The 23,019-nt window shown below is 34.2% G+C and overlaps 1 protein-coding gene across 3 annotated transcripts; it reads left to right on the top strand.

Annotated features, from left to right (window-relative positions):
• Positions 1–15,888: 15,888 nt before the first annotated feature.
• On the top strand, positions 15,889–22,983 carry LOC145032198 (inositol hexakisphosphate and diphosphoinositol-pentakisphosphate kinase VIP1-like). Of its 3 annotated transcripts, none has more exons than XM_078980927.1 (28): positions 15,889–16,064; positions 16,193–16,306; positions 16,500–16,559; positions 16,832–16,878; positions 16,977–17,060; positions 17,211–17,274; positions 17,404–17,557; positions 17,695–17,765; positions 17,847–17,951; positions 18,033–18,125; positions 18,227–18,301; positions 18,606–18,691; positions 19,106–19,312; positions 19,415–19,514; positions 19,602–19,672; positions 19,770–19,851; positions 19,961–20,113; positions 20,198–20,323; positions 20,394–20,531; positions 20,611–20,739; positions 20,822–21,063; positions 21,164–21,275; positions 21,352–21,423; positions 21,547–21,806; positions 21,875–21,932; positions 22,031–22,198; positions 22,276–22,350; positions 22,440–22,983. In XM_078980927.1, exons 2-28 carry the CDS (start codon positions 16,235–16,237, stop codon positions 22,701–22,703), a joined length of 3,168 nt encoding a protein of 1,055 aa, XP_078837053.1. In that variant the 5' UTR covers positions 15,889–16,064; positions 16,193–16,234; the 3' UTR covers positions 22,704–22,983. The 3 variants fall into 3 exon arrangements, with proteins under 3 accessions (XP_078837053.1, XP_078837052.1, XP_078837054.1); XM_078980926.1 differs by having other exon boundaries at positions 16,193–16,324; XM_078980928.1 differs by lacking the exons at positions 15,889–16,064; positions 16,193–16,306 and adding an exon at positions 16,632–16,736 and having other exon boundaries at positions 16,495–16,559.
• Positions 22,984–23,019: the final 36 nt, after the last annotated feature.

Genomic DNA, 23,019 nt, shown 5'->3' with positions numbered 1-23,019 from the left:
TCACTATGGGCCATTTTGTACAATTTCTCATGTACAATGACCAAAATGCAATATTTCTTCATATATAGGGTTAAAATTGAAATTACCTCAATATTGGGATGTTACATTATTTCCATGCATAGATGACTCTCATAGATTGGACATCAGCTTCTCATTCAACAATCTTATGAGCCTCTTCACTTAAGTATGATACAAGATTCAAATTTGTGTAGTAGAAGAACCTATTTTTGTTACTATCTCTTTATATGCAACCCAAAAAACTAGTTTTGCTTTTTCCGCATGATTAATCGACAATGAACTATCGATGTGTTTTCTAGAGCAACATGAATTACAAAGGTTGTGAAGTACAAATTTTCTCGATTATCAAAAATCTAAACATAAAATAAAGTATTTAAAAAAAAACATAAAATAAAGTGCAGAAAAGTACAAACTCAAAGCTAGAAAAAAAAACATAAAATAAAGTGTAGAAAAGTACAAACTCAAAACTAGAAAAAAAAAAAAAAAAAAACATAAAATAAAGTGTAGAAAAGTACAAACTCAAAACTAGGAAAAAAAAAATGAAACTTACACAAAAGTTTTATAAGTTTGCACAAAAGTTCTATAAAATAGATTATAGAAAAGTACAAACTCAAAACTAGAAAAAAAAAAAAAATGAAACTTGCACAAAAGTTATATAAAACTGCACAAAAAGTTCTATATATAAAAACTGTGCAAAATAGTATTATTAAACTATTTAAGCATATTAAAGACTTAAAGTATCGTAATACTATATATGTTCCTCTCAATCATCCAAGAAATCAAACACACACTGATACACTGACACAGAGACCCCCCACACACATATAGAGTAACATGTATTAATTAGATGTACAAATAAACTCATTTAATAAAAATATCATAAACGGTTTCATAAAATAGATGATTTTTTTTAGAATTCTGCATGGAAACGAATTTTGTATATTGTGGCAAAAGTGTTTCATAAAGAAAACTGCATAGATTTTTTTTTTTCTAAACATAAAACGTGTATATAATTTGTACACAACTTGTTTTGAAACCGTGAAAAAACACATAATTGTTCTAAAATCTAAAAGAAAAAAAAAAACGTAAACATAAACGTTTTTTCCCTTACGTGTGCTTAATTTCATCCACAAAATTGTATTAAGATTGTAGGAATGTATATATTAAATATTACAAACGAACAAAATGATGAAGAAAGCATGATGTATTATGTTCTTTTTTCACATCTATGTGCGTATGAACCTTTTTAAAATAACATTTTAAAAATAAAATCATGTTTACAGTACTAAACAGAAGGAAAATTAAACGATAATTTTACACATATCATATCGTATTAAATATATGAATGAAGATTAGAGATATAAATACTAGATAACAAAATTATAGTTAATTATAAAACATATAAAAAAAATTAAAAATATCCAAAGTCCTCGAGTTGGACCGTTAGGTATGCTTTGTTGCATATAGTTATTAAGCTTAGTAGTTAGTAGTCTATTCAAACTTCCACTTAATCCACTTGCACCAAAAATACAACTCATTTATTATTATTATTTTCTATCACAACTTTAATAATCATTAAAAAAAAGTTTTCTTGAATCAATTTTTATTCTATATACACTAATTTTAAAATGTATAGTTCCGGCCTTGTGAAATATAAACGTATTTTTGGTAATCGGGTAATTATTTTAAAGTGTGGTTTGGAAAATTTGGAAAAACCAATCACAAATCTTTGTCACGATAATTCTGCATGCAATTATTGTATGTGTGTATGTATTTATGGTGGTCCAAATATTATATATATTCCACGTCTAGAGTTATAGATAACAATCACCCAACTTCAAAATAACAAATAACTATCACCCAACTTCAAAATATCGAGTGGATGTGCATTACAGTTTGCCACTTGTCTTTATATATCATATTTATATTGATAATAACAAACATCCCACAATAAACCAAAGGCCAGCGACAAATGCACAACATATGTCCTTAGATGAGTCATACACCACACCAAAATTCATTTGTAAATTGTAACCTTAGAACTCTCTCAAGTCCAAAATAACTTTTCTTTCAAAATAAATAAAATAGTGACTGAACTGTTTCATAGCAAAAATATTCTTCATCTGAAAAATAAAGACAATAATTAGGAATATATATAATTAATAATAAAATAAGAAGTATAAGCCAAATTTTACATAAATTGAGGAGAATTACCTTCAATTCAGTCAAGTATGTCCCTTTGTTTTTGCATTTCGGATTTATTCACTTGGAAATTCCAAGTCCCGTACAGTGTAACAAACATAAATATATCTTATATCTTATAGAAACTAAAGTAATATTAATAAGAGAGATATAACTTATATTTATAAATAGCAAATCAGATGAAGGGCTCAACAAAACATTAAAAATTATAAGGAAATTAACCTTTGTTAATTTACAGAAAAAGACTTGAAAATTTTAATTGGTAAAATTTTGGTAATAGATTTTTGTTAAATGAATATTAATTAAAAAAACGTACATGATATAAATAGAATACGTTTTTTAAAGGTTATATACCACCATCAACACAGACAACAAATGAATTACATTAAAATGAGGTAGTGAAGATATATGTTAACGATAATACTTCCAACAAGAGGGAGAGTATCATATAGATGGCTTCCGACATGTGTGAAAACAAGTACTTGCAAAGGGAGCACGTACAAGGGAGGGTTGAAGTCGAATTGAGCAGACATAAGCAAAAGTGATCAAAAGCATATGCATGAATAAAATAACGTCTCAAATTTCAAACCAAATTTCCATTTTAAAATTAAAAGCATTTATTCTAATTACAACTTCAAATATCTAAATACCATCATTTGATTTAAAACATTTGTCACACTATAGAGAGTTATTAAGTGCGGAAATCTCCAAGGGAGGTGATGCAATCTGTAACATCCCCCTCTGACACGTATCACAATATTGTCCGCTTTGGGCTCCCAGCACGAAAACTTCTCACGGGGTCACCCATCCCTGGATTGTTGTCGACCGGGCACGCTTAACTGCAGAGTTCTTATAGGATATATTGCCCTCACGAGTTTAAAACAAGTTATGATAAAGTAGGTATCCACACCCCTTTTAAAGGAATGCTTATTTCTCCTTCCCAACCGATGTGGGATCAGGTGTAGCTAACCTGCCCACCTTCAACCCCCATTATAGGTTTCGATGTCCTCGTCGAACACATCGAATCGTACCCTAACTCTCATACCATTTATAACATCCCCTTGGAAACTTTTCATGTCGGGAGCCCAAAGCGGACAATATTGTGATACGTGCCAGAGGAGGATGTTACACAATCAAGCCACGTCCTTCCTTTAATGTAAAAAAACCTAAAACAATTTAAACATAAAACCGTGAGCATAAACTAATAGGTTTTATAGGTGACAAAAATTATGTGATGGAAAAACTTAATCCTAAGTTCACATGTAACTTGTTGGGTTTCAACTTTTTTTCTATTGATTGCAACAAACAACTGAACATCAAGAAACCTAGGAATATTCTATAATTTTCAAAATTCATAAAGGGTTTTAGGTTTTACATACCTTTTGATTATTATAGACTTGTAGTAAATAATTAAACAATTCATTGTTGAACAAGCTTAAGAAAGCAAGCACCAGAAATCTCGTGCCTTTAATGGTTTCTATCCAAACCTTATAAATAGAAGACTTAAGAGGAGATAGGAGAGAGGAAGGAAATTTTCAGCTCTAAGGTTATTAGAGAAGTGATGGCCGAAAATTCTTAGACCCTTAGGGTATTTATATGTGATTAAGGTATCCTAAGGAACCTTAATTTGAATATTAAAATGGAGGATTTCATATATACCCCTCTTAAATCTTAAAATATCATATTTACCTAACTTAATTTCTTAATATCATATTTACCCTTCATAAACTTCAAAATATCATATTTGCCCAAATCTTTTTTTATAATGTTTTTAATATTTTATAATCATTTTTTAAAACTTAAAATTACTATAATAATTAAAAAATTTAACGATATTATCCTTACGTCTATGATAATGGAATGTGAATTTCTAAATTTTGAATGTCGTCCTCTTGACAAACAAAAATATTCATCTTTAATCCTCTCTATGGAATCTATATTTTGATTGTTTAGTTTTTTTGTTGTAGATGAAGGATATTTTAGATATTACCATTGATATTTGATGTTTAAAAAGTGCATATACGATATTTTGATATTTAAGAAGGGCATATATGATATTTTGATGTTTAAAAAGGACATATATATGATATTTTGAAATTTTATGAATGGTAAATATGATATTTATAAATTTTATGAAGGGTAAATATGATATTTAGAAATTAAGTTGGGTAAATATGATATTTTGATGTTTAAGAAAGACATATATGAAATTCTCCCTTAAATTAATATCTCAAATAAGGTCGTTTCTTTTTATCATTTTCCTTACTCTCCAATGCATTCTAGAAGCCTTAAGGAGCTCCAGCCCAACCATCCCTTCTAGGGAGGTTCTGGAAGCTTTCATTTGCTCAACTTTTGAACATCATCACCTTTAGTCCTTATTCTTTTAATTAATCCAATTAATCCCAATATAAATGCTAATTAATTTATGATTAATTATTAATTAAATATTACTATTTCTAATTAGTATATTATTCTCATAATATGTTAATAAATTATTTATTGCTATTTATTTATCTTATAATAAACCAATAAACTAACCTTTCTCCCCAAAAAGTCAATCTCTTAATTATTAGTTTTGAGAGCAACCCAAAAGGACTTTGCGTTTAATTCTAGTACATACCATTTTAGTTATTGTCTTAGAAAACTAATCCAACAGATTCCACAAACCATACATAAAGTCACTGGTCTATTTCAACCCTAAGTGAATGTTATGGGCCAAATCACTTCATGTCATGGGTCAAATCATGGTATTTCCTTGAAATGTCAAGGGTAAATCCTGGTCTTACATACAGGTGTAAGGGGCCAAATCATGGTCTTTCATACAATTATCAGGTGTCAGATCTTGGTTTTTCATACAAGTCAGTGGACAGATCTTAGTCTTTCATACATACACCGTGGGCCAGATCCTAGTATTCCATGTAAGAGTCACAAAGATAACTATCATCCTACATAATATAGTGAGAAGACTCACTTGAACTACTCAACAGAAGCTCAACAGCTACCTCAACAACAAAATAGCTAACCTAAGCTACTTAACACCAAACCAATACCATACTTAGCTAAATGCTCAATTATATTAAAGTTTGACCAAAAGTCAAATAGGTCTAAAAGTCAACGATCGAAGTCAACTCAACAGGTCACTACGCTATGGCCAACTACTGGCCTAATCATGGATACCAAACGACAAAACAGTCGCGATGAATCCTGCCACCACATCGTGGGTCTTCCTTGGTTACTCTGTGGTTTCATTTTGAAAGACTTTTCTTCATTAAGAGCTTAATCCATAAAGACCAAGGCTTGTAACATCATATTTAGTACTTAATAGCTTCATAATGGATAACATTTCCAACTTTATCCATTAGGATGGTCCAAACAACCAACTTTATTCATAATGGATAACATTTTCAACTTAATTCATTAAGTCCAAGTCTCCAACCTTCAGATCTGAATCAACATGATGTTTAGATGGATAAAGTTTCTAACTTTATCCATAATTATGCTACAAACTTCCAAGATCTAAAACCCTAAGTTACAAAATGTCCAAAAACCCACTTTTCTTCATTCATGGAGTAACTAGATCATGGTTGCAGAAATCGCTAATCGGCTGTTAATCGGTGGACTAGCGATTAGGGATTAATCGGCTAGGCGGGGATTAATCGGGAGATTAATCGGGGACCATTAATTATTAAGAAAATTATTCAAAAATTTATAAATCTAATTTTAATCCTACAAAAAAAGTGATTAATCGGCGATTAGGTCCGATCAGGTCCGATTAGGGCCGATTAGGTCCGAATTTGCCCTGCGTTGACCAAACCCGATTAGGTCCGATTAGTTCCGATTAGGCCTGATTAGGTCCGATTAATTCCGACTTTGACCTGTATTGACCAAACCCGATTATAGTGACCGATTAGCAATAAATCTCATCGGTGGAGGTCCGATTAGCGATTAATCACCGATTAATCGGCCGATTAGGCCGATTTCTGCAACACTGAACTAGATCTAAACTTTAAACATGAGCCAAAGCTTGTTGAGTTCTTTAAACTCCATGGAACAAGTCACAAAGGGATCAAAACTCGTAAAAATAGACCAAAAAACCAAAATACTCATAGATCTAATGATGAAACACAATAAAGCAAGGATCTTTGCAACCCGTAAGGGTTTAGAAGGCGAATGAAGGCTGAATACTTAAAATGCATAACTTTAAGGACCAAACTTTCTTGTTCTTATTCCTTATAGAGAACAATATCACCAAAAGAAACCACCAAATGGACATTAAGAGAGTACCAAAATGGATTTAGGAAAGAGGATGAGTTCCAAACACTTCAATGGAGGCTCGGGTTTCGTTAAAGGTGTTCTAGAGGAAGGAAAGGCTAGAAATGATGAAGTAGTTAGGGTTAACGACCATTATTTACCCCAAAACCCCAAGAAAACGTGCATTCCACTGGGTCGGGGCACAACACACTCTTGAACAGCACTCCACGCTCTTCAGATAAATTTTTGATTTTTTCTTCGGTTTTTAACTTCAACTTCAAACAGTCATAACTTCTTCTTTCTAACTCCATTTGTAGTGATCTTTATATGCACTTAAAAGGTATTGATAAGACCCACAATCCTATCTAATTATTTTTTTACTTAAAACATACTGAAATAAATTCATTATTTCATGCGAGAAGCCTAAAACATCACTTTTTCGATTTTACCCTTTGGCTCCAAAACACAATTCAAGGGCTTAAATCACTTAACCAACATTATCATCGTCCATTAGGGTCTAAACTCGATTCCATTAAAGTCCAAGACCTTTATTCGATCAAATTACAGTCTGCTAAACCAAAATCAGAAATGTCCCTAAACAAGATGTTACACATACAAATGAGGAAAACAAGGGAAAAGTAAGTTAGCTAAAAAGACAAAAAAAAAACATAAATCAAAATACAAGCATATGATTAAGAACCAAAGGAAAAAAATACATTGAGAGTATGCTACTCTTCTATCCTTATATTAAGCATCCACATCCTTATTGATGATATCATGTTGTTCCAAAGTGTAACACCATGTTATGAATCGTTTCCTAATGTGGGGTGGTGACAGAAGAATCAGGTATCATCAGGCCTAGGGAAATCATATACAATGGGTCGGGCTTGGTGCCTTATACCCCTTAGTATAGCGAGGATAACTCACCTCACACTGTCGACTCGCAGATAAACTCAAGCTCTCGGATTGCCGGCACAAACTCCACCACCTATATTCACCATAGAACCATACTTGTAAATTTCCAATTTCCCAAAAAATGTCCCCAAAAGTCCACTGGTCAACACTTGGTCAAAGTCAAAGTCAACGGTCAAGGTTAACAGTTCATGTTGACCTCAACTCGTCGAGTACCCTCAGCTACTCGCCGAGTTCCTTGCATAACTCGCCAACTCGTCGAGTCACTAGAGTGACTTGTCGAGTTCCTAAGGTTTGCGGTCGTAAACTCCTTGGCCGACTCATCGAGTTTCCCCTTGTAACTCGCCAAGTTCATATGTGTCTAAAGGTTGGGAAAACCCTAGCCGACTCGCCGAGCTCATGACAATCTATCGGACTCGCCGAGTCGACCATGCGACTCACCGAGTTCCTTCAGTCCTTCATCCATACAGATGCTTTTTAAGTCGTGCTAAGGATTCAAATTGTAGATCCAACTTCCCAAGGCATATTTATCACGTAAAGTTGCAAACTTTACATGCATGCAAAGCTATAAAGTCTTAAAATGACCAAACTAAGCTTGTAAAGAAGTCTCACAATTGAGGGAAGGTTCGTGCTTGACAGAGCTAACAACTATATGGACCTAGAGACCCAAGAGAGATCAGATTTGAAGTTGCAACTTTAGATGTTAGCTCAAACACAATAAAAGCTTCCAAAAATCCACTCAGATGAGATCTAAGATGAAATAGGGCCAAGATAACAACTTAATACCTTTAAAAGGGTGCCCACTGAAGTAGATCTCTGATTCACACGAGTTCCTTACTTTTAGTCACTTGTTCCCCAAGCTTTTCTCACCAAAATCCTTCTTCCAAGTTTAAACACACCAATTTAGCATACACACACACACACAAATTAGGGTTTTGGAATGACAAGAGGTTGGGGAGGCCAATGATCCTTTAAATAGGGTGCAAAACCCCGAAAATTAGGGTTTCATCCGCCAACTCCTACTCGTCGAGTCCCTTCTTGGACTCGGCGAATAGGTCACTTAAACACGTGGACCAACCCGTTGCTACTCAACGAGTAGGGCAACCAACTTGTCGAGTAGACCTTGAAATCTAGAAAAATTTTATATCAAAATCAATACCTGATAATCGAGGCGTTACAATGAAGAACACGAACAACGAGTTGTACATCATCCATAGTGGGTGGTACAATATTCAAATTGGATATTTTCTCATTCCAACAAAAGAACCAAGATCTTCTGATTTTGATTCGTTCTTTGAAAATGGAACTCGGTTTGTCAAAAAAGTATCACAAATTATCAAATGGATTCCTAAACATCCATGATTTTGATTCATATTTTACATTTTTCATATTTGATCGATTTGCCTCATTGGATCAAATCCATTTCAACCCCTTTGATTCATCCAATCATTTTTTGTTTAGATCAAAATTCCAAAAATTAAAATTTATTTCTCAAAATTCTTTTACTATTCATTCAATTAAATTCAAGCCCAATTGTGTGACATTATTCCAAATTAGCTCACTGTTCATATACATGATTAACCCCAATATTCATTTTGATCCATTTTCGAATTCGATTATTGTTCATGTAAATGAAGCCCAACCTAAAATCGTTTAGTGTTCATTTGATACAATGGAGGCCCAAGTCGATTTCTATTCATGTGTTTCAAAGTCAACCTTGATAGTCAAGATAAGAACATCGAAAGCAAGCAGGATTCGGAGGTTGATGGTCGACAGAAGGATATTCGCAATAAATGTTTTGAAGGTCGATTTTGGTTTTAATTTCGAATCGATGAATGCAGATTCTCTAATTGAAGTGGTTCATGGTTGTACAAATTGATATTGATGGTTGGGAACGAACAAAAAATAGCTATAGAAGTTCGATGTTGATTAAAGGTCGATTATTGAGTGTTGTTTGAAATTGATTTATGATTCCATTCTTCTATTTTAGTCTTTTGATGATTTTGATTTAAGCATATCCTAGGGTTGAAGTTCGATCATGTTACTAGTTATTGGGGTTAACTTCATCAGGACGAATCAAAAAGGTTATTGAATGGAGATAGACAAGCAGTTGAACTGGAATCGAATGACTTCGATGTGTGTATCAGGTCATTTGATGTCTTGAGGATGATTGTGAATGGAAAATAAAGGTTAATTTTGGAATCGAAGGGTAGAAGTCAAACACAGAAAGTCAAAATTGATGACTTTGAATGTCTTTGATACTTAATGGCTGACAACGAACATGGAATATATATTTGGAGTTGAAATCAACTTCAAATGTTGATATGTTGATATCAATTCGATTTTGGAGTTGATTGTTTTGATTTCGAAGGTTGTAATGATGTATTTGTGTTCATATACGCCGTTCTAATCAAACAGATAGATGTTGATGGTATAGAAAAGTGTTCAAGAAGTCAAAATCATATAGAGTATGAGTCTGAATCGTGTGTTGGATGTTTACTGTGAATTTGGTTGATAACAAGGTTGGGATTTTTGTTTCGGTTATGATGTTTTGCATTAACGAATGGGTTAGATGGTCAAAGAAAAACAGAAAAAGTCAAAATAGTTTGGATGGATATTCAATTTTTGATATCGATGATATACAATTTAAAGGATTTTTGAAATCGACAAGTTTGAGGTCGACTGAGAAGATGAACTTGATATTGAGGTTCGAAGGTTGGATGATCGAATTGGGTTCTTGAATGTAAAGCGAAGCATGGAAGTGTATATTGATTTCAATGTTTCGAAGGGTTGAAACTAGAATTGAATGGGTATGAGAATGGTTGGAAGTTAATGTTTTGAAGTCTGGATTTGGTCGACTAATGATGGACGAATTGATACGGTTGATAACTTGATGACGAATAGTTGATTGGTAACGAAGCTATGGTATTTGACTTTTGGGGACCCTGTGATGAAAAAGTGAAGAACGAAGGCTTTAAGATTTGTTACTTTCGAAGATTTTGGGGGTAACACTTGACACTCGATAGTCGAAGATTTTGGGTATGGGAATCGAAGGTTTCTACTTGTCATCGACATTCGACTGAAACAAACGAATTAGGGAAGAAACATAAATATTTTTAAATTGGTCCCTAAAGTTTCAAAGACCTGGCAGTTTAAACTCATTTTGAAATGAGGACTTAATTTCGACATTTTGTAGAATTGTGAAGAACTTTCGAAGTGAGTCCCTGCAATTTTGAAATTTTGGCAAAAAATTAAGGGTGAAAATCCTCGACCCAAATCGTAACCCGACACGGACCCAACACAAAAATAAATGGGTTTGGGTTGAGATTTTCGACCCGCCAACCCGTTTATTTCATGGGTTGGGTTGGGTTACCTGTTTGGGTTCGCGAGTCAACCCGCCAACCTGATTATATATATATATATATATATATATATATATATATTGTGTTTAAAAAGTATATTTAATTATTTATCAATTTTGAATGTTTGATTAACGTTTAATCATTTTCTGAATTCCAAAACTGCAAAACAGTTTCGAGTCGAATTAGTGTTTCCTAGCCCCTAAGAAGCCCCTATTCGTAAAGAAATCCAGTCTTCAGCCTCCAAACTCACGACTCCATGTCTCCAGTCTCCGTCGATTGAGGCATCCAGTTATCGACTGTCACAAGGTCGCATGCACACCACTTGTCTTCTCGTCCTCTGGCTGTCGCACACCACTCGTCGTCGTCACTCCTGTTTATGACTCTATGTTGAAGATTTAAGACTTTATGACTTCATTTTATTTGTATTTTTTTAATTTCATTTTAAAATGTGATGCCTATTAAATGGGTTATTCGGATTGGGTTCGACCCACTGACCCACGAACCCACAAACCCATATACTTATACGGATTATATGGGTTGGGTTGATGTTTTCAACCCGCCAACCCACCAACCCATATATTATATGGATTGGCTTGGGTCAATGTATTCTAACCCGCCAACCCGTCAACTTATGACCCGCCAACCCGAACCCAACCCAATTGCCAGGCCTACAAAAAATACCCAATTTCGAAAACGGGGTAATAAAGTTGAGAAATTGAAGGTTTTACAAGTTTAGTCCCTACAGTTGGTGCGAACTTACACTTTATGCCAAATTTCGCAAATGGGGGAGTGTTTCGCATCTTTAGCTGTTTTTGGTACAACGGGTCCCTGCAAAATTCTGTTATTAACAATTTTTACCTGGATTTTGGAAAATCTTGCAACTTTCACCCAAAAGTAAAAAAGATTCATAAATTGGAATTCTTTTTGAGGATTTTTCGTGATTGTGTTTCCGTGCAAGTTTTTCGGTGTTTCATTTTTGGCACACATCAAGGGGGAGTATTGTGAAGTTCATTCCTCGGACGCTTCTCACTCTTAATGGGTTTTATAATCATTTTTTGACTATAAAAAAGGGAGAATGATGGGTATTCGAAGCGAGTTTTTCGGGTATTCATTTGCGGATTTGAAGACCCATGTTACTTCGAGGGGGAGTTTGGTCTTGATCGCGCGAGCTCGTTAGATATTGAAGCCGGGACATCCAATCCTAACTTTGAGGGGGAGAATGTTAGGGTGCATAGCCACTCTTGGATGTGGATTATTATGCTTACCCTCCTATATTGTGTAACGAGTTGTCTTTCCTAAAAATAGGAAGTGAGTGACACTCATTTAGGTAAGGAACCATTTTGGAGTGTTAGACTAGAGAGAGAATTTGTACAAAACCCACTTTGTATGTTCTTTCTAGATCTAATATGAGCTTAACAAGATTTATTTACTTGATGTGTTTTTAAGTTTACATAATGATTCACTAGATCTTTTCTTATTTCGCACATGCTATCATAATAAACACAACTACACTTTTTATCAGTCAAAACTTTATTCTAAATAACCCATGTCATTTTTTTCTTCTATATTAGCCCCTAAAAAGAATTTATTCCATAAGGATTCCAACTTTCCAAGAACATGGGGGGGGGGGGGGGGGGGCTTATAAAGGGACATGAAGTAAGTAGGCAAGGCTCCCAAAATTAACTTCAACAAAGTTAATCTTCCCCCTACAGATAAGGTTTTCACGTTCTAATTAGATAATTTAGAATTTATCTTTTTCAAAACATCCGACCAAGTGCCTTGTCTATTCATATTACCACCCCCACCAAGCCAAGATAAGAAAAATGGAGCTTTACAGAAGCACACCCTATATTATTTGCCGTCTCAGTCACCAAATCTTGATTAACGCATATGCTCACCAATTTAATTTTATGTAAATTAATCTTGAGACCCGAAGCAAGATGAAAGCAATGCAAAATACAAATAAGATTATACATATTCGATTTTGTCCAATCACTAATAAAGAGGGCATCATCTGCATAAAACAAATGAGAAACAACCAAGGTAGGAGTTTAACCAAGGGAAATACTCGAAAATAATCCATTATCCATGACATTCGAAAAAGTAACATGTAGACTCTCAATTAATAACCAATATAAAAAGGAACGGTGAAAGCAGATCACCTTGGCCAAGACCTTTATAGAACCGAAACTCATCCATAGGAGAACCATTCACCAAAATAAAACCCATAGAAGACGAGAGACAACCTTGAATCCAAGTTCTCCACTTATCACCAAAACCCATCTTCTTTAGAACCTCATCAAGGAAATCCCATCTAACAGAATCATAAGCCTTCTCAAAATCAACTTTTAATATCATAGTTGATTTTTTCTTCTTCTTACACCAGGACACCATCTCATTCATAATCATAGGACCATCCAAAATTTGTCTACCCTTGATAAAAGTTGATTGTTCAACACTAACTAGCTCGTCAATAACCTTACTCAGACGATTAACTAGAATTTTCCCCACAATTTTGTACCGATATCCTATCGAACTAATAGGATGAAAATCTGAAACACGTCTAGCATCCTGAACTTTAGGAATAAGAGCTATAAACTAGGGATTGCAACCTTTAGGAAAATTGCACGAATCAAAAAATTCAATAAATGCATTAATAAAGTTAACCTCAACCAAATACCAAAATTTACTTACCTAATAGTTGTTAGGTTTTTGGTTATGAGTATTCGTAGCTAGGATTTTCAATGTATCACTTGAAACATTCGAATAATATAAGTGATATTCGATATCTGTTCGTGAACATAAGTCACGTCCATCGAATCATATTAATTATATGTATTGTTTTCTTGGTTTTTATTTCATTGCTTGCTTAACAAATTTTATTTTGTACATTAACTAAATAGATTAAGGTAATTAAAAAAAAATTAAAAAACTACTATCAAATATATTTTAACATTTAGTTAACTAACTGAACACTTCATCATAGGGATAATGACTTAGGAGGGTAATAACATTTTTTGCTTGTCCATTTTAGGTCTCTAACGTACTTTTTGTGTGTATTACACCATTAAGGGATTATTTCTAAACGGTTATAACAACCTTAACGGTGTAATACACACTAAAATACGTTAGACACCTAATATGGACAAACGAGAAACGTTATTAGCCTCCTAAGTCATTATCCCTGTACGAAACTATAAACCCCTATAGTAAATTTTTACTTTTTAAATAAGAAACTTGTAGGTCTTGGGGTTGGTAGTTTGGATGTTTTTAACCTCGACCTTCTTTATAAATGGAAGTGGCGGTTTCTTAATGACAATGGAGCTCTTTGGGTTAAAATTGTCAAATTTTATCATGGGGAAGGTGGTGGTTTTTCGGACGATTTGAGAATAGGAACTGGAGGGGGTGTTTGGCAAAAGATTATAGGATCCATTAATCATCTCTATGAGAATGGTTGCATTCCTTCTAATTCCATGTATAGAGTGGTGGGGGATGGGACTCAAACGAGGTTTGGGAGCGGTTCGGGAAGCTCTTTGCTTTGGCATTTAATCAAGATGCTCGAGTGAGTGAATAATGAGATTCGGGGGGATGGAATTTTCATTGGCATCGGGGGATTAAAGGAGGGGCTGAATCGACCCAATTTGATTATATTGTGGAGATATTAAATCCTATTCACATAGGGGAAATCCCGGATAAGTGGTCTTGGAAGCTTGAATCGTTGGGTATCTTTACTGTTAAATTAGTACAAAATTGGGTTAATGATATGACGCTTCCTATGGGAAGTATGCCTACTAGGTGGAACCGTTTTGTCCCTATTAAAATTAACATTTTTTTATGGTGTGTGCTTTTGAATCACATTCCGGTAAGAGCTAAACTGGTGGAAAGAGGGGTGGTGATAGATTCCTTATCGTGTCCTGTGTGTTATAATTCTCAAGAAAATGTGAAGCAATTGTTGTTGTAGTTTTCAGTTGCTGATCAGGTTTGGAGTTGGGTTGGGTATTGGCTTCCTTTGGACCTTCCTGCGTTTTCATCTATCCGTAAAGTGGTGGATTGGGTGGATTCTAGACCGACGGTTCATATGGAACACCCGATTGTTGAGTCGGTGTTCATGGTGGTCATATGAGTGCTTTGGACGTTTCGAAGTTCTTTACTTTTTAGTAACAATAAACCTAGAAAATACAGGCTCTTTGATTCTGTTGTGGATCTTTCTTTTCGTTGGTTTTCGTTTCAGAATTCTAATGCTCGGGTTAATTGGATGATGTAGTTACAAAATCCAATCTGACCTTAATTTGTTATTCTCTCTAGCTCCTTGCTAGAGGTTTTGTTTTGTTAGAGGTTAACTGGATGATGTGGTTACAAAATCCAATCCAAACCTTTCTACTTTTTATTCTTTTTAATTTCAACAACTTTATATGAAATACACATATAAAAATAAATACTAAAAATCTTTAAAATATGTATGCAAAATAATAAATATAAAAATCTTAGGAGGGTAATCACGTTTCTTGTTTGTCCATTTTAGGTCCATACGTATTTTTTGTGCGTATTACACCATTAATGTTATTTTAACCGTTTACAAATAATACTTTTAACAGGAAGAAACCGATAAAAAAGATTATTTCTAAACGGTTATAACAATCTTAATGATGTAATACATATAAAAAATACGTTGGGATTTAATATAGACAAACATGAAATGTCATTATTATCCCCTTCTTGATATTTATCCATACCAAACAAAACTTTTCTATCACAAAAAACTAACAACATGGCCGGATTGATAGAATAATATTGTTTTCGTTAGCAATGTTTCTAAGCACAAAAATTATACTGGTATTTTGTATAGGCTCTTCCACCACGTTTTAAGCACAAAAATTAATGTGGTTAGAAAGAGAAAAAAGAGTTGATGTTCAAAATCGTTAATTTTTATGTTCTTTAATATTAATATTAAAATTGAAAATGATCTGATTGCATAATTTATAAAAATCTTTTTGAGCAATTCTTTTTTGAAATGGGAAACGTACAAAAAAGAGTAGAGAAAGCCGAAAGGGATAGGATGACCACATAAGGGAAAAAAGAGTGAATCCTTTTGCCGTGAAAGAGGTATATGTGTGTATATTCCAGAATCACCCCCCATACATATTATCTTTTATCTCTCTAACAAAAATATTTTTTTCCCGGATATCCTTATAAATCCGCAACTTTTTCCTTTTTCAGGCATGTTCCGTTACCACTTTTCCTTTCTCCTGATATTGAGAGCGAGATCACAGGGATTCACTCGTCTTCTTATTTCCTTCGGCTCAGATTCTCGCTTTTCAGGTAGTACTCTTGCTTATCAATCTCTTTCTTTACATATATACATATACATACGTATATATGTTATATGTATGGTGTATACATGTATATCAATGAGTTTTTTGTTTGTATTTGTTGTGTTGAAATTACAGTTTGAAAAGTGATACCTACATTTGGAGAGAGAAGAAGCAGAGATGGTGGAGGGGAGGGGAAGTAATGGTGTCGGGAAGAAGATCAAAGTCGGTGTGTGTGTTATGGAAAAGAAGGTGAAATGCGGCCCCGAGGTTCTGCTCCTTTTTTCTTGAGTTTTACACGCACATCTAGTTCTCCGATGGATGAGAAACTACAGTGAATGTGTTTTCAGTGATCGCGTTTCTCACTTGATTTCATTTCATTTATGGTTTCGTTTATTGATTTTTGTTTTTTTTTCTTTCCTCCCGATGGTGACGGCGACATTAGGTTTTCTCGGCTCCGATGGGGCAAATCTTAGAGAGGCTGCAAGCATTCGGTGAATTTGAGGCAAGTTATTATCAGTACTTTACTTGTGGACTTTATTTTTAGATTGATTCGGTACGCTTTTGGATGAAATAGAAGTGAGATTCGGATATTCTGAAGATCTAAATAGCAAGTGGCTCCATGTTAAGTGCGGCGATCGGCATCTCTAGAAAAAGTTTGCTATTAGACAGCATATTATTCGTAATGTTGTTGACATGCAAGCAGCTGATATTGAAACTGTTGATAGTACCAGTTTTTATGCTAAAACTTTTGGTAATAACATATTTATATTGTAGATCATCCATTTTGGGGACAGAGTTATCCTGGATGAACCGATAGAGAGGTACAATTATACAATATCGCTTCGCAAAATATCAATTAGTCATCAATTCTTACTGTTTTCTAGTCTTTGATTATTCATTATATGGCTTGCTATCTCAGGTGGCCAATATGTGATTGTTTGATTGCTTTCCATTCCTCCGGATATCCTCTTAAAAAAGCTGAAGCTTATGCTGCACTAAGGAAGTATGTGTTTCTCTTACCTTCATACTGAGATTAGTATTCTCAGTTTGAAGGTGACATTTGTTATCTTATACTAGCATTTTTTACAGCTACCAACAATCCAGCAAAAAAAGCTGGTTACTCATGTTACCTTTTACATATTCTTTGTTCCAGACCTTTCCTTGTGAACGAATTGGGGCCACAACACCTTCTTCATGACCGGAGGAAAGTATATGAGGTATAGCATTTAATAAACTGTCATAAATGCCATGTTTTGCTAATATCTGTATGCATTAGTTCTAGTCTTCCCCAATTACTAATGGTGATTCTCTCTCTCTTTTCTGTTTTCATTTTAAACATCATCAAGTGCCTGGAAATGTATGGAATTCCAGTTCCAAGATACGCATTAGTAAATAGGGACAAACCATATCAAGATTTGGAGTATTTTGTTGAGGAAGAAGATTTTGTTGAGGTTCATGGGCAGCGATTTTGGAAGCCTTTTGTAGAGAAGCCTGTTCATGGTATGCATATCTCACAATCCTTTTCATACACCTTCTCCAACTTTCCCTGTTTGCTAGTAATGTGCGTTCAGGTCAATAACTAAGTATGGTTGGAATTTGAATTTATTTATTTATTTTCTGTTTTTTCTTGTTTAAAGGTGATGATCACAGCATAATGATATATTACCCAAGTGCAGCAGGGGGTGGTATGAAAGAATTGTTTAGAAAGGTGAGTTTTTATAATTGCTATGTGTATTAAGTATTTAATTTGTAATTACTATGAACTAAACTGTCAAGAGGTGTCTTTCAGGTTGGCAACAGATCAAGTGAGTTTCATCCAGAGGTCAGAAGAGTGAGACGTGAGGGCTCTTATATATATGAGGAATTTATGCCAACTGGTGGAACAGATGTTAAGGTTGCTTAAATTCTTGATTGAACATTTATTTTATTTTCCTGTGTAATTGTTCAGGACATATGGATTGTATTTGTGGTACAGGTGTATACTGTTGGTCCAGAATATGCACATGCTGAGGCAAGGAAATCTCCTGTTGTTGATGGTGTAGTTATGAGAAATCCAGATGGCAAAGAAGTAAGTGATAGATGGACATGGACCAAAGTCAAAGTCATATTCTTTGCTTCTTTTTAATGCTCTTTTTTTTTATTTTTTAATTTTTTTTTTTGAAATGTCAGGTCAGGTATCCAGTGCTTCTTACTCCAAATGAAAAACAAATGGCAAGAGAAGTTTGCATTGCATTTAGGCAAGGGGTAGGTTATATTATTCCGATATTGGCTTTCAACTTTAATAACATGTTATAGATTCAAGAAATCTCTGTGTTTGTATCTAATCTAATTCCTCTGCCACTTTCTAAATCTTCTTGCTTGTGACACTTAGGGGTTGTTTCCTGTTTTTTCCCCCATTAAGGCATTAAGTCCTGTATGGGTAAAGTGGTTGAATGAATAATGACGTCTGTTTCTTTTCTAGGCTGAATAAACCATCTGAATGAGACTAAATGACCATTTTACCCTTACATTCTAACAAACTATTCTCACAATACTCATTTTTCTACAGGTGTGCGGGTTTGATCTGTTGCGGTGTGAAGGCCGTTCGTATGTTTGTGATGTGAATGGGTGGAGCTTTGTCAAAAACTCCTACAAGTAATAATCATTAATTACACATATCTACATGCATTGTTTATTCTCTCTATTAAGGATTAAGGAAATAGATGCTCTGTCTCATTGTAGATGCATTGCATTTGTATGTATTTAAATTAACTTGTTATCAAGACCTCCACACATTACTTGCTTATAAATGAAAAATGTCCAATGTGATGTGACAGAAAGAACCAAAGTAAAATAAAAAAAAAGGGAAAATTGCATGAAATAGCAACGTACTTTACTACTTTTACAATATATACAATGTACTTGATTTTTACCCATAATAGCAATGTAGTTACATTTTTATACAGTTAATAGCAATATGTAACTCATAATAGCAACATACTTGCAGTTCTTTACTCTTAATAGAGAGTTGTTGTGTTTTGATTTGATGATGTAAAACAATAACTACAGATATTATGATGATGCTGCTTGTGTGTTGAGGAAGATGTTTCTAGATGCAAAAGCTCCCCATCTTTCAACAACAATCCCACCAGTTTTACCTTGGAAAGTCAGTGAGCCAGCTCAGCCTTCTGAGGGGCTAACACGTCAGGGAAGTGGGATCATTGGCTCTTTTGGACAATCCGAGGAGTTACACTGTGTGATTGCTATTATTCGTCAGTAAGATATAAATCCTTATTTTATTTTTCTTTTCTAGGTTAAATGAGAGCACTTGTTTTGTTATTTGTGATGTGAGTAGCTTTGTTTTTGTTACTTGAACAGTGGTGATAGAACTCCAAAACAAAAGGTAAAGTTGAAAGTCACTGAGGAAAAGTTGTTGAACTTAATGCTAAAATACAATGGGGGAAGACCCAGAGCTGAGGTGCTTTTTATTCTCTTAACTTTATATTTCATTTGTTGCTAAAATTAGTGGTTAAAATTTGACTTATCTTTTATTCCTTTCTTGCAGACAAAACTCAAAAGTGCAGTTCAGTTGCAGGACTTGTTAGATGCTACACGGATATTAGTACCTCGTACTAGGTATTTCTAAGAGTTCTGTTTTTACTATTTTAATTAATTAGTAAAAGATTTAATGTTATATATATATTTTTTAATGGGATATTTGGTTCAAAAATAGACCTGGTCCTGGAAGTGACAGCGAGGCAGAAGACATTGAACATGCGGAAAAGCTTCGTCAAGTCAAAGCAGTCCTTGAAGAGGTTTACATTTAAATTTATCATTCTTACTGCAGTTGTACATTCATTTCATATATTAAGCTGATTAAGTGAAGATACTTCATGAATTAGGTGACAACTTCTTTGTTTACAGGGTGGACATTTCTCAGGCATTTATCGAAAGGTTCAACTTAAGCCACTTAAGTGGGTTAAAGTTGCAAAAGGTGATACTGAAGAAGAACGCCCCATTGAAGCACTCATGGTTTTAAAATATGGAGGTGTTCTTACACATGCTGGTCGAAAACAGGTATTTATTTTGTCTTCTAATACATATATGATATATAATCATGGTTAATAATCATTTAAATATATGTGCATTGCTCATTTACAGGCTGAAGAACTTGGGAGATATTTTCGCAACAATATGTATCCAGGTGAAGGTACTGGACTCCTTCGCCTTCACAGCACATATCGCCATGACCTTAAAATTTACAGCTCTGATGAGGGCCGTGTGCAGGTATTGATATCATCTTCAGTTTTTTGCTTTTGTGGTCCCCAATTGATGACTCATCCATCAATCTTGACAGATGTCAGCTGCTGCATTTGCCAAGGGGCTCCTGGACTTGGAAGGGCAATTAACACCAATTCTGGTTTCACTTGTTAGCAAGGATTCATCAATGCTAGATGGACTTGATAATGCAAGTATTGAAATGGAAGAAGCTAAGGTTGTTTTTCTTCTACTCTTATTTTATAATTTTTTTTTGCTTCATATAAATTTAACTTTTTTTTTTAATGCTATTTTAGGCGAGATTGAACGAATTGATAACAACTGGAGTGAAGGCAGCACAGGCAAACGGATTATCTAATAAAAAGCCCTGGATGGTTGATGGGGCTGGACTTCCACTCAATGCGGCAGACCTTCTACCTACACTGGTAAAGTATTTATTTAATAGGTAATTTAGGCTGGTAAAATATTTAAATATTTATCTTACTGGTTTAATATTGTGTTTTATAGGTAAAGCTGACTAAAAAAGTTACTGAACAAGTGAGACTGCTAGCAAAAGATGAAGATGAAAAGCTTGCTGAAACAACCTCATATGATGTGATTCCACCATATGATCAAGCAAGAGCACTTGGTAAAACAAATATAGATGTTGACCGAATTGCTGCTGGATTACCCTGTGGAAGTGAAGGCTTTCTTTTAATGTATGCACGATGGAGAAAAGTTGAAAGGGACTTGTACAATGAACGCAAAGAGTAAGCTTCTTTTTTTTTTTTTGCAAATTAATTCTGTTTCATGGTTATTATAATGATTGATTAATTAACATTTTTTCCTTCTTTGTATTTCCTTCAACAGTAGGTATGACATAACACAAATTCCAGATGTTTACGACTCATGCAAGTATGATCTGCTGCACAATGCACATCTTAATATAGATGGACTTGATGAGCTTTTCAAGGTTGCTCAGGTAAATATATTCTATGTAATGTAATCTAAGTAGTATATTAATTAGTAAATGTTTAATTCCTAAATGCTCATCCCAGTTACTTGCTGATGGTGTTATTCCAAATGAGTATGGCATCAACCCAAAGCAAAAACTAAAAATAGGCTCCAAGGTAACTAACTATCTCAACACTTTCATCTATCATGTTTTTGGTTTTATATATATATATATATATATATATATATATATATATATATATATATATATATTGTCACCATGTTGACCAACTTTGTAGATCGCTCGACGTCTATTGGGTAAAATTTTAATTGATTTGAGGAATACACGTGAAGAAGCGACTAATGTAGCAGAATTGAAGAGTCAGTGTCAAACGTCAACCACCTCCAATTCCATGAAGAATGTGAAAGAACATATAGATCATCCACCTAAATCCATCATTAAAAGTGAAGAATCAAGAAGAACAAGCTTCACAAGTGAAAAGTCAATGGATCAAGATGAGGATGATGACAAAGAAATTAAATACCGTTTGGATCCAAAGTGAGTACCGAGTGCTTAATAAAATAACCTAATTCGTATCTTTCATCTTTAATAATTTACTTGTGTAGATATGCCAATGTGCGGACACCCGAGAGACATGTTCGGACCCGTCTTTACTTCACATCAGTAAGTATAGTATAATGATAATAATCACCATCATTATTATTAAATTCTGATTCCGCTTTTTCCTTTTTTTTTCTTTTTAAAAAAAAAATTTATGACAGGAATCTCATATTCACTCGTTGATGAATGTTCTTCGTTATTGTAACTTGGATGAATCCCTTCAAGGGGAGGCGGGCCTCATTTGTGACAATGCTTTGGAGCGGCTTTTGAAAACAAAGGAGCTCGATTACATGAGCTACATCGTAATAAGGATGTTTGAAAATACCGAGGTTGGTTTTTTTTTTTTTTTTTTGTCCTATATAGCAATAAAAAATAAATAAAGCAAATTGATATCCCTCCGCCCCAGGTAAATTTGGAAGACCCAAAAAGGTATCGTTTGGAGATGACTTTTAGCCGTGGTGCAGATTTATCTCCTTTGGAGGTAGGTAGATTTATTTTACAACTAGAAATTGCGGTGTTCAGGATAATATTATTATGTTGTAAATGATTTTTTTTTTTTTTAAATTATAGAAAAATGGTGTGGAGGCGACTTCACTGCATCAGGAGCACACTTTACCGATAATGGGTCCAGAGAGGTTACAAGAAGTGGGGTCGTATCTTACATTGGATAAGATGGAAGAGATGGTTAGGCCATTTGCAATGCCTGCAGAAGACTTCCCCCCACCAACAACTCCTCAGGGGTTCTCGGGTTACTTCAAAAGTGCAGGGGTGTTGGAGCGCTTGGTAAACCTTTGGCCCTTCCATAAACATGCAAATGGTAATAATGTCAAATGAATCACACCTTTCCCTTCTAAAAACTTCTGAAAAAACAAGACAATTTTTAGACACCCATCTGTCTGATATATGTTTTAGTTTTATGTACTTGGTGTTACATGCAAATGTGAGTCCATAGGTGTTTTATATGTATAGTCTTGTTAACAAAACTCAAATGTTTTGGTAGCCCTCTTGCTGCACGTTGTTCGTGTGCGTGTTTTAGAGTTCTAAGAAGCGGATCAAATCATGTGATTTTAATGTAACTTGGTTGTTTTGGAATTTACACAACTGTCAAAATTCATATGGTGTGATTTTAGTGTCTGTCAATCGATTGTTG

Source organism: Lactuca saligna, chromosome 2 (genome assembly GCF_052625555.1).
Source record: "Lactuca saligna cultivar CGN05327 chromosome 2, ASM5262555v1, whole genome shotgun sequence".
In the NCBI taxonomy this organism is placed as follows: Eukaryota; Viridiplantae; Streptophyta; class Magnoliopsida; order Asterales; family Asteraceae; genus Lactuca; species Lactuca saligna.
This window is presented reverse-complemented; position numbering and strand designations above follow the sequence as displayed.

What these genes read in the sequence shown, in the direction of transcription:
- LOC145032198 (XM_078980926.1), top strand. Translation starts at nt 16,235, where the DNA reads ATGGTGGAGGGGAGGGGAAGTAATGGTGTCGGGAAGAAGATCAAAGTC. An exon ending in GAAATCCAGATGGCAAAGAA is followed by an intron (nt 18,126 to 18,226) that starts GTAAGTGATAGA and finishes TTGAAATGTCAG; the next exon opens with GTCAGGTATCCAGTGCTTCT. An exon ending in TTGTACAATGAACGCAAAGA is followed by an intron (nt 21,064 to 21,163) that starts GTAAGCTTCTTT and finishes TTCCTTCAACAG; the next exon opens with TAGGTATGACATAACACAAA.